This window comes from Etheostoma cragini, chromosome 9 (genome assembly GCF_013103735.1).
Source record: "Etheostoma cragini isolate CJK2018 chromosome 9, CSU_Ecrag_1.0, whole genome shotgun sequence".
Taxonomy (NCBI): Eukaryota; Metazoa; Chordata; class Actinopteri; order Perciformes; family Percidae; genus Etheostoma; species Etheostoma cragini.
The window spans coordinates 14,207,686-14,220,238 of record NC_048415.1 but is presented as its reverse complement, the minus strand read 5'-3'; the positions used below and the strand labels follow the sequence as shown (position 1 = coordinate 14,220,238).

Below are 12,553 nucleotides of genomic sequence, written 5' to 3'. Positions count from 1 at the left end.
TGGCCAGCACACAGGAAGACACAGACAAGGAATCAATGAACAGTCAGACAAAGCGTGGAGCAAAACCATTCTAATTAAGCTATATTCACCTGTTAACCCAACATTAAGACTAAATATATGTTGCTCGATCAGCTGTCAACAAAGAGCTAACCTTTACATATGAAATATGTTTTTTGCTCTTGTATGGACAGGTTTGACTAAACAGGGCAGCAGCAGGCCAGAGATCAGAAGTTTCTTGTCAATGTTGCTGGTTTGGATCACGCAACAGTAAAGTCAGTAAAGACTAACTTTGACTTCTCTAAGGGAAACACTGTTTCTGCTCCCTCAGCAGCAACTGTTGTATTGTCCTTCAAGAAAATCCAGAAACCTCTAATTGATTTGATCAAGCTTTTTAGTGGCAAATTGCTGATTTCTGGATCTCTTGAAGACTGTTGGCAGCAATGAAGAAGATATTCCACTTTGCTTTAGATACTGTACATTTTAGAGCCTTGTAATGTGATATATTGCTGAATTATAATGTATTTGCAAAACATAAAACATGTAAACAAAACACAAATTAGCTAAATAAGTTGAATTATTTGATTTAGTTGTGTATTCCTTACAGTTTTTTTTTTTTAAGTTTTTATTACAATAACCCCTCCTTACAATGGACAAGCCATTGAGTTTGTGGGTAAAAAAGGTTGTCTAGCTGGGAGTGAAACAAACACTAAAATGAGACCGCTGCATGAACTGGGGGGGGGGGGGGGGGGGGGGGGGGGGGGGGGGGGGGGGGGGGGGCTTGTTCTCTTTCAGACAATTCAAACTATCAGTAACCCAATTTAGTCTGGGTCATTTAGTCAATAGGAACCATACATATACTTTGAAACAATTGAAAATCTGTTGTCAGAGTGCTCTGACTTTCCTCTCCCTGGGTGTAATTTACATTAGGGGTGGGAAAGAAATTGAGTCTTGGATGCATTGCGAGTCTCTATAGAACGAATCGATAATCAATTCTCATAAGTTAATAATCAATTATTTCATTATTGTTATTTTTATTTTTTAAACGTGTTGATTTTTATTTAAAAGTCTCCAGCCATTAAAAGGATGGGATAATGGACAACAACTTAGAGTTTAGGCAAGAGTGCAGAAAACCCCCACAAAAATGACCAAAAGGAGAAAAAAATAAGTCTTGTGTGTGTGTGTGTATATATATATACATACATTCACACATAATAATTTGAAGCCCACCTGCAAATTTGTGAAGCAGCCAGTAAATCTGGTCTGTGATTGTAGGGCTATTTCTCCGTGAATTGAGCCCCGTATATGAGCGCAAGCTCCCATTGTATGCTTTTAGGAACCATTTTATTTTTTCAAAAGGACAATTGGTCTAGTAATTACGGGCAAACTTACTCAAGAGTTGCGATGTTCCTGTAGAGCGAACAGACAGTTGTGAAGACAATACCACGCTACAACTGCATCTCCCCGCCCCTGCTGCTGTACTGGGCATGTGTGGGGATTCACAAACGCACAGAGGTCCCTTGATTTATAGATAGATGTTGACGCTCATTATGACAGTATCACTCTCCCTCCCAGCAATCAGTGTGTTTGTTTACGCTCTTCTCCCCCCCTCCCGTCTCTCCTTCACTCGCTTAGTGCGAATGTCTTACATCAGATCATTTGAAGCATTTATAGCAAAGCTTTTGAAGCTTAGGACTCCCACCGTGGCCAAATATAGTAAACGTGAATCCAGCAGCTGTGTGTGTGTGTGTGTGTGTGTGTGTGTGTGTGTGTGTGTGTGTGTGTGTGTGTGTGTGTGTGTGTGTGTGTGTGTGTGTGTGTGTGTGTGTGTGTGTGTGTGTGTGTGTGTGTGTGTGTGTGTGTGTGTGTGTGTGTGTGTGTGTGTGTGTGTGTGTGTGTGTGCGTGTGCGTGCGCGCGCGCGCGTGTGTGTGCGCGCGCGTGTGTGTGTGTGCGCGCGCGTGCGTGTAAGAGGGTGGATGAGTGTTTGCGTGCATGTGTTCTCCTGAGTAAATGGCTCTGGGGTAAAAACGTGTTTGTTATTGTTCCCAGCACTTTGCCTGTAGACAACACTGCCAATTAAAGGGGAGGTTTTATGTGTTAAGAGCAGGAAGTGTTGCCGTGTGTGGCTGCACACTATTGGCTGCCCAGCTTCTCCCATGTTCCTTCCCTGGGGACTGAGCAGCTAGGGCTCTTTAGTGCCATGGCCAAATGAAAGGTAAACACAGCACACCTTTGATCAGGCTTTGCATGTAAAACCCTTACTGGAACTGTGTGTGCGTGTGTTTGTGTGTGTGTGTGTGTGTGTGTGTGTGTTAGCTTAATGAGAGATAAGCTCTCCAGGATGCTGCTACCACCTCCTCCTCCTCTTGTTGTTAAAGCATGAGTGAAATCATTCCTCCATCCCCCCATCGAGCCAGCATGAAAACAAAACAAAGCGTTGTATGAATGAAAGTGGGAGTGGTTAAGTGGCCTAGAAAGGCAGGCAGACAGATAGAGAGATAGATAGTGGTGCAGGGCGGGGTGAGACTGTGGCGAATAGGAGGGACAGGGAAGAGGACAGTGGAGTAGGAGGAAGGGGCGATGAATGAATGAGTGAGCTGACTGGAGCATGTTTGGCATAGCAGCTAGCTTGTGTAGCCTGGCGCTAGCGTGAGCAGAATGGGGAATAATGCTGCTGCAGTGGTGTAATGCTACTATAGCAATCCCTGCTGAGATAATTTTGCTGGGATCAGATAGAAACAAGAGAAGAATAGGGTAAATATACCTTGGATTAATGAAGAAAATAACTGAAAGAGGAAATAAAATACCAAGTTGTGCATTGATTTATTGCACGTTTCTCTTAATACAAAAGGGGGATGTAAACAACCGTTTTAATGACCCTGTATTGAATGTATTTATCTATCTCTGTTTCGGCGCAGCTCCAGCCTTAAGCTCGCTCTAATTCATCCAAAGCACCAGTAGTAGATTTGTCTTCCCTGGCATGCTGGTTCCTTGGCTGCGTCTGCCCCCTGTCTGCCCCAGCAAGGCCAGGGTTAACCCTGGGCGTCTCTCCTCCCCTACATGGAAGAGGCCATTGAATGGCTGCCTCCCCCAGTCAGCAAACACATTGGCTAAAGCTGAGGGTGGATCTGGGGCTGGAGCGGCACTCCGGCATGGATCCTCAACTGGAGCTGGATCTACGAGCTGTCTCAGCCCTCCCTGCTCTGTTATGTGATGCCGTGGTCACAGCATGTACACACACACCAGACACGGCAGACAAGAGGGGGAGGGCTAGAGAAGAGCTATGCATTTTTCTCTGTGAGTCAGACACGACTGTGTGCAGTAGTGGGTTTAGCTCATAGTAAAGAAAATGTAGTGGAGCGACCCCTGCATGAACTACCCCAGAAGGTCTGAGATTGTTTTTTTCTACATTAGTCATTCTCCCTCTCCACAGTTTTAACCCAATGTCTCTTTCGTCATTGTTTTTTTCTTTAACCTCATTATCCAACCCCTCCACTCCCTCTGCCACAACCCCGTCTGTCCTCTTTGCTTTTACTCAGGCACCACAATGGGCAGCACTCAAGTGCAGGGGGGGTCCTAGCTGTATCCTTGGCAGTGAGAGCTCTTGTGATGTCCTCACAGAGGTGGCATCCCTCTAAAGCTGGCATACAGTGCCCTCATTGCACTTTTAAGTTAAACACTGTGATGCTCTTCTCTAAAAAAACAAAAAAACCTTTCTTCCAATTTTGTAGCTGCGAGGGAGCTGCGTCTTTTTTATATTTTAGCTTTGTTTATAGTAAGAAAAACTCAAATATCATACTATAATACAAAATCTTCCTTTCCTTAACTTTACTTTCTTCACCTATAAGGGACTCAAAACAGGGTCAATTTGTCTTTTTAAATGTTTGTAGCTTATGTGACATAGATCTGCTTCTTGCCCTTGGTTCAGTCAGCACATGATATCAAAGCTTACAGTATAGTGAGAAACATGGTGTGAGACAATGATTAACCCTTGGGGTCATGGGCAGGAAACCTAGTCGGAGGGCAGACTTGACCTAGATATTTAGCTTTTTTCTCATGTGGATTCCAAAGTCAGTGGAAAGATTGAAACAATGATTTTCTGTTTTAAGCATGCAATGTTGGCACAAGAAATCTATGTTGTATAAAGGTGCGAGCGGCTGATTAATTTAAAAAGTTAGATTTTTTTCACTGTAAACATCTGGCTGATGTTCTTTACTTGCCCAAAGTGTATTCTTGACTAAAATTAAGTTATAGCCTCAGTTATCTCTTTACAAACCATTGTGATGTCCTTGTTTGCCCCCAGTCAGTTTGTTCAGTTGGTAAAAAGGTCAGTGCCTTGTATAAGGTGAGATGTAATGAGTCTCGACTGGCCCTCAGAAAAGGCAATAACAGCTAGTTTATTAGACTATTACAGGGTACAGGTCAAACCTGTCTACTAATCCAATCGCAATTGACACTCAGGCTCTTTTACCAAATGCTGTTTTCCAATAGGTCAAATGAAACCTGACATGACGCAATGACCTAATGTTCAGCCTATTAGCCATTAAGGTTGTTTCCATGCTTTACAAGCTGCCGCCGTTAGCCATCAGGTGTAAATTGTGGACACTAGAGCTGTCAGTCTAATATTCAAATATTTAATGCTCATATGCAGACTGTTAATAACATGTACTACACTACTCAAGCTTATGCATTGGCAATGCCACTATAAGCATGTGGTTGTTACACGTTCTGTCCACTAGAGGGACTTCAACATTAGCCTGGCCTTGAAGGGGACCTACGTCATTGCACATTTTGCATTTCTGGCACGCCGCTCTCAGTTAACATTACTTTCCGCCACGCACACAGCACAAAACACAAATAAAAAGAAAACTCTGTAATAAAAATTACCTAACAATTGTTTTGAGTGTTGTAAAGGCTGACGTTGCTTGGTTAACACATTGATATCATGTTAGAAAGCACAACCAAAACGATTTGTCATAAACTATTTAACGATAGTGTTAGCCACGACGCTAACAAAATTGATAACTAGCTAAGCCAAACGGTGCAATCACTACTATTTAAGTGATTTAAAAGCAACCTGTTTCTTGTAGATTGTCTGTTAGAAGGTAATACATGAAGTCCAAGCTAACTCTGACAGCGGTAGAGCACCTAACATTAACTTTAGCTGTCTCCATGAAGCTCCCAGCTGAGCTCCTTCAACAAAGTTAGGAAACCAAAACGAGCTAACTAATGATAACATAAGTATTTTGGCTCGGTGGATGTCTATTTTATAGTCATGTTAAAACTATTTCCCATCCTGCTTCCGATTTCTAGCTGCAGCCTGTCAACCCCTTCCCGTACTAACATTACTCACGGTACAGAACGTAAGCTCACGTGCCAATCCCGTAACTTTTTGTTCATCAGACGTGACATGAGAAAAGGGAGATTAGCAAACGTTAGAACAAATATTTATATAGAAAAAAAATCACATTTGAATAGTAATTTCAGCATTTTATTTTAGAATTAGCATTTTATTTAGTTTTTTTTTTTTTTTTTTTCTTTTACTGTTTAATATATATTCAACTTTTGGAATTTGTTCTCTCAGTAGACAACTCTAGTGGACACTCACGCCCTCATGGATGCTTGGTGTGCATCAGTGGTCGTCCAATTGCATGTGTTGTATGCAAATTACAGCTGGAGCCTTTTGATTGTGTTCTTGCATTCTAATTTGTTGTTGTCTAGTCAGGTGCTTTTGTTAAAATTCAGTTAAAATGTTTGGATAACCTCTTGAGCATTATTTTTAGTATAACATAACCACAGAATACAGAGGGGAGGTCATGTAATCATAGCTCATATTCAACTTGTTGATACAACAGTGCTTTACCAATACAGTAGCTTATGCTAGATAGGTTCATGCTTTGGTGACCTACAGCAGCTCAGACAAGTGTGCATACATTAATGTGGGGGGGTAACTTGGGATCTTCTGTAGAAAAAAAAGTTAGTGATGTAAATATCAGTCCGCAGCCCATCACCCAGCAAGAAAATCGCTGATGTTTCTGTGTTTTTTTTTGTTTGTTTTTAAAATTTTTACTTTATTTGTGTGTTTTTTGAACGTGAAGTCCAACTGCTCTCCCACTTGTCTCCAAATACCATCAAAACCAGGAGTGGTTATTATCACAATCTTCATTGTGATACTAGATAACTAAAACATGACTGAGTTTACGTGTATTAAACCTGACATTAACTATGTCTTTCCTTTTTCTCCTCACCTTCTGCCTTTCCTCAGTGTGCTTGGACAACTGTAAGCATAGTGCGTGTACCCTCCAGGGCCATTGCTGCCATGACCAGTGCCTGGGTGGCTGTTCTGAGCCAGGTAATGCAAGTAGCTGTGTGGCATGCAGGAACCTCCAGCATGGGAATACCTGTTTGGATAAGTGTCCTCCTGGATACTATGTCTTCAGGGGCTGGCGCTGCATCAGCTTCTCTTTCTGCCAGGTTGGTGATAACTAGTATTCTTAAGGTTAACTTGCATAATATTTTGCACAAATGTAGACACAGTAAACTACATGTATACGCTAGAGTAAAAACATGTGTCACTATCTATGTTTTTAAATTCAGGAGCTCCACAACCAGTGTAAGCAGACTAAGAAGTTGAATCAGGACCGGGAGTCGGGCTGCTACGAATATGTCATCCACAATGGGGGCTGTATTCCAGAGTGTCCTTCTGGATACACTACTATCAACTCCACCACGTACGTCTCACACACACACACACACACACACACACACACACACACACACACACACACACACACACACACACACACACACACTCTCACAGGAGTCTTTAACACCACCATAAACATTGCTGTGTTATTGATGGTGGCCATCATTACCTATTCGGAGATGTAACTGTTGGGTGAATATGCAAATGGCGGGTAACACTGTCAATCTACCTGCGACATTGGCAATTAGCCAATGAGAAGTGAGTGAATCAGACACGTTACTATAGGTAAGAAGGGTACGCAGTTGCTTACAGGCCTGGACAAATCAGGTGCCCGTACTACTGGAAGACATTGATTGATTGATCACATTTTCATTACTCACGACAATCCCAGTAGTCATGACCTTAAGAACGAGATCCATACGTACAAGCATCCAAAATGGGTTTCCTCAGGAGGGTGGGTGGCGTCTCCCTTAGAGATAGGGCGAGAAGCACCGTGATTCGTGAGGAACTCGGAGTAGAGCCGCTGCTCCTTCGCGTCAAAAGGAACCAGTTGAGGTGGTTTGGGCATCTGGTAAGGATGCCTCCTGGGCGCCTCCCTAGGCAGGTGTTCCAGGCACGTCCAGCTGGGAGGAGGCCTCGGGGAAGACCCAGGACTAGGTGGAGGGATTATATCTCCAACCTGGCCTGGGAACGCCTCGGGATCCCCCAGTCGGAGCTAGTTGATGTGGCTCGGGAAAGGGAAATTCTGGGTCCCCTGCTGGAGCTGCATACCCCGCGACCCGATACCGGCTAAGCGGACCAAGATGGATTGATGGACAATCCCAATAGTCCCACGTGAAGCCACTGACCAAGTGGGAGCGGGAACGGGTCAAATTAATTTACGTGTTTTTGTTATGAAGAAGAGATGTGTGTCACTCAAACATCTCACGTCTACGTAAAGTGATAGACAGTGCAAAACATGTCAGACCATTCAGCCAACCTTTATACATTTTAACATCAATGTACGCTGTAACATTTTTTCACAATAAAGTTGCTGCTTTTTCAGCTGGCTAAAGCGGCCGTGGCTACTGCTCCTTTTCCCCTCGCGCAGGGCATGAAATTAACACCCGCCAAATGCGGGTGAATTTTGCAATTACCGGGTAACACCGTCAATCTACCTGCCACGTTGGCTGGTAGCCAATGAGAATTGAGTGATTCACACGCGATCAGTAAGCAGGTTACGCAGTTGCTTACAGGCCCGGACCAATCAGGGGCCCCCGATTGCATTTTCATTACTTGCGACAATCCCGGCAGTCCCACGTGCAGCCACTGACCAAGTGGGAGTGAGAACGGGTCAAATTAATTTCCTTGTTTCTGATATGAAGAAGAGACGTGTGTGACTCGAAAATCTCCCCAACACCATTTTAACACCAATGTGCGCTGTATAGTTTTTTTCACTATAAAGTTGCTGAAAGTTACTGCTGTTTCAATCCTGTTGGCTCGCTGCAGCGGGCGGGAGGCGGGCCTGCTGCTCTGAAAGAGGCTCACACACAAAATCACACATGGTGGATGCAGGAAAAAAACGCAGATGAGATGTACAGGATGAACTAAATTGAAGACATCTACACTATTGAAGGTGCAATGATAACTTAAAGTCCAAAAAGTACTATATCAAACTATAACATTGTGTGTCCCAGCCCAGGATAGGAAATTGGGCCTCCATGCTGGATTATCAAGACGGGCCCTCCTACTAGGCCTACAGGAATGTCCACGAGTAGGCGACCATGAATAGGACAGGATAGGATCATAGAGACACAGCAATTCTTTTTTTTCACCTTTATGAGATAAACCCAATCTGATAGCTATAATGCCAATTGCTATTATTATGATAAGATAATCACTAGCACGAAATACAAAGTTGCATATAAGCATGAGAATTCATGTAATATGCAAATAATAATAATAATAATACATTTTATTTGTAATGCACATTACATTTAAACAAATCTCAAAGTGCTACAGGTAAGATCATTAAAGCAAGGTAAAAAACATCCTATATTCAATAAATCAATCCTATATTCTCAATTTCCATTTATAAGTTTGGGAGGGACCATGCAATTAAGCAAGAGGCGTCACAAGACAAGTTCAAAAGTAAGGGTTTTTATTTCCCAAGACTTGTTACAACAAAATGTAGATAAGGTTTTGGGCCCGTAAAAGAGGTCAAATAAACAGACAGTAACTAAAGCTCTGAACATAAGAGACTCAAAAATACAACTGACCTACTACAAAAGAAACAAAGGGGACTTATATATTGGCTGATCAGACCGATTTTGACACACGTGGTGACCAAAAGTAACCTTACTACATAAACTATAAATAACAGCAAAACCAACCTAAAACCTTATTCCAAAAGAGATGTACTTTTACTTAACCTCAACTCAATTTACTCAACAGAATCTAAATCTAAACCTCAAAATATCTAAGGAGAGAATAAAGCTATCCCTCCATACATAACAATCAGTGGTAGTGTGCAATTAGCCCATCTCTCTTATAAGGCCGCTCTTGCTCCAAGCACCACCCCTTTTAGCCAGCACACTTCCTGGGTCCCTCCCGGGTGTGGAGCACAACACGGGTAAGTTATACAAACAGAATGCCAATCCTGAAGTAACTAATGGTGCGCGTTCCCAAAAAGATACTTCTGTATTGTCAGCTAAATAAAGTATAATGTATGTGAACTGTATCAAGTTTTCTGTGAGTTATTTGTAACTAAAACAAAACAAAAACAGCATAAACTAAGAAAAAATATAAGTGCACAAGGTTACCGCTCTTAAACTGGCCAAGGCTGTGGCCATCACAGAATCCCTGGTGTTTTCACAGCCTCCATCACATTCTGTACACAGCTGCATCAAGTCACTCTTCCCAAACTGACATAAAAAATTAAAAAAACAGTCGGCCACAGCAGTTTAAATAACGTTTTGTAAACATTCTCATATGCAGATTAAATCCATAAACGTCATTTACTGAAACGGGATTTTGTCTTACATACAAAAATCTGTTTTTTTTTAACTAGGAGGAACGTTTCCAATCATTCTAAAGTGTTGATTTTGGAAACAGCGTGCAAAGGGTGCACTGGGGTGAAATAATGTGCCTCGGTGTTTGTGCACCCAATAGCCAATTATTTTACTATTGTAAGGATTATTCAGTAGGAAAATGAGCTCAACATTACAATCTGTCTGGGACCTGTTTACTTAGTCTGGTTGAGTGGTTCACATGACATTATTTCATGTGAAATTAGTAATATGATTAGTTAAATGTCAATAATTAGTGGATGCATTTAAAACCCAAGCATGTAAACTTTCGGGGACACTTACATATGTGGCTGGATAAGGAATGCTTTGGCCATATAAATCCTCTGTAGTAGCAGTATGGCTCAGTGTTTAAGGTGGTTAAAAGTACACAGGTGAAAGATCACAGGTCCACATCCCTGTTAAAGACATTTGTCCTTAAGCACACTAAATTTCTAATCTCATTGTAAATTCCTTCTGGATAAAGTGTCAAGCAGTTGCCGTGTATTTAAAAACGTGAAAAAAAAAACGGTCTGGGCCTCACCTGGTCCTGTTTAGCATACAGCTTTGTCTGCAAGTGTAACAAGTCAGGGCATGACCTTATTTAGCATTCTTACTTTGTTGTAAACAGGGGGTACAGGAGCACCACTCATCACAGCTTCCTCATTTTGCTTCAGTAGCTGTTGCTAAATGATGAGAATGCATTTTTTTTTTTAAACCTTGCTTTCAAAACACATACATTGGTTTGGGTAGTGAAGGATAAAACATTTTCCAGTGGAAACATTAACATATGCTGCCAAGTCACATAGCAAGAAGTAGTAGTCTTGTGTATGTGAGCCCTGACAGACGTCTTTACAAGGTAAAAGTCACAAGACCACTTTTTGTTGGTGTAAGAGACAGAGACATTAATAAAGTGTGGAGAGATGTATTTCTCTGAGTTTCTTCTAATAAGAGCAGGTTGTGTGCTGGAGATGTCTGCATTGCTTGAAGCAGGTTGGGGGAAATGTCCACTGTGTCTAGATAGAGAGAAGTTCATATGTACTGTATGCATAGAGATATATTTATTAGGTAAATAAAACCCACTCAAATGCTCAGAGCTTTAGTACACCCAATGGACCTTTTTCAACCAAACATGACTTTCTCCAAAATGTATCGTGTGTGTGTGTGTGTGTGTGTGTGTGTGTGAGAGAGAGAGATTGACTTTCCCTTGCATGCTGCCAGCCTGCAGGGATTATTAGGTGCTTAGACAGAAAAGAACATTGCTTTAAGTCTCAGTAAAACACCCTGAGGCATAAGCCAAAATGGCATCCTTTGTGTGTGTTTGTTTATGTGTGTGCTTGCGTATAGATGTATGTGTGCGCACATTATGCTATAAACATCACTTTTCTTTTGATTGGTATTCTGACGCAGTTGCAACATCAGGGTCTCTGTGCGTCTGCTTTGCTGCTATGGTTATAGCAAGAACAAGCGTCACCACAGTGGCTTAGACTGGCAGTAGCCCAGACAGACACACATGCCCAGACAGTCGGGCAGACGACACACATTGTACATTTGAGTACACACACTAATAAGGATTGACGAGTAGGGGAAAAGTGAAACGTCATGGTTTTTCTGTGACACCAATAAACTGTAAAATCCTACCATCCCCACTGTCCGTCAATAGTATTATGCAAATTTGAGCAACTGTAATATTCTTCTGGATGTGTAAAGTTATTACAATGCATACAACGACTAAAACATTTTGAGGAACCACAATAACATCAAAATGGTTGTAATTATTAAGATACAGGAACCCACAGGTGAACGTTAAAGATGTTTTTGAACCATTTAATGATTACAAAATAGTTATTATATAAATAGTTATAGTTTTTACATACACAAAATGTTACATGTATACTAATATAATATAATACAGTATACTTTGCGCATGTACGGTGTATCCTTCATTCAGATATAGAGTTTATTCTCTGTGTCTTCAACTTTTCTTTCCGGAAAGGTGGCTTTGCTCTCTTGACATTTGGCCGTCACTAACATTTACAGAACGAGTTTGCTCATCTTTCCTGGATGCTTTGGCAGCACTTTTGTGTGTGTGTGTGTGTGTGTGTGTGTGTGTGTGTGTGTGTGTGTGTGTGTGTGTGTTTTTCTGGTTCTGCCAGGCTTGGGTCAGCTGGCGCCTCTGTTGTAGATGGTTCTAGCAGACACTGGAGCCTGAGTCAAAGAGTTCAGCCGGACAGATAAACTCTGTCCCTTTAAGAGCGGCCGTTGCACCCAGCCTGTGTGTGTCTGTGTTTTTCAGTACAACGGCCCAAAACATTTTCTCTTTCTACACTGCAACTAGAGCATTACTTTTTAGAAACTGAATATATGATTTTCCATGTGGGAGAAAGAGAGACACACAAAATGTTTTTTTTTCTCACTGTTGTTTGGAGAGGTCATTACAGTTCGTTTCCACTCACCCAAAAGTCATAAAGGGAAATAATGATTTGGTCTCTGATTGATGTAAATTATTAAGAGCTTGATGAAATGGAAACTAACAGAAGCCAGGTATGTAATAGGTCATTTGGCTCTCTCAGGGTTGATAGGAAAAGCCAGACAAGGACCAAAACAAAACCCTTGGGACTCAGTATTTCATGTCACCATGGGGAACGGTGTCTATAGCACGTCCTAGCTGTTTAGGGGGAAAGCAGGGGCAAGGTTTGGGTGAGATGGTATGTACTTGTGTGTGTGTGTGCACTCTAAAAAATAAAGCATTGGGTCTACAAAAAAAAACATGTTAACGTTTTCCACTAGAATATTTAAGTTAAG

General features: G+C 41.8%; 1 protein-coding gene and 1 long non-coding RNA gene across 3 annotated transcripts in view; both read left to right on the top strand.

Annotated features, from left to right (window-relative positions):
* Positions 1-12,553, top strand: part of insrb (insulin receptor b) — an 82,633-nt gene that overhangs the window by 54,415 nt on the left and 15,665 nt on the right. For both annotated transcript variants that reach the window (XM_034881873.1, XM_034881872.1), the window contains 2 exons: positions 6,264-6,472; positions 6,596-6,729. In XM_034881873.1, coding sequence (XP_034737764.1) covers positions 6,264-6,472; positions 6,596-6,729 — 343 coding nt within the window. The remainder of the gene's footprint in view (positions 1-6,263; positions 6,473-6,595; positions 6,730-12,553) is intronic.
* On the top strand, positions 7,065-7,608 carry LOC117950688. The gene is made up of 3 exons (XR_004657961.1): positions 7,065-7,094; positions 7,305-7,308; positions 7,533-7,608. It is a non-coding gene; the product is annotated as an uncharacterized LOC117950688 (long non-coding RNA).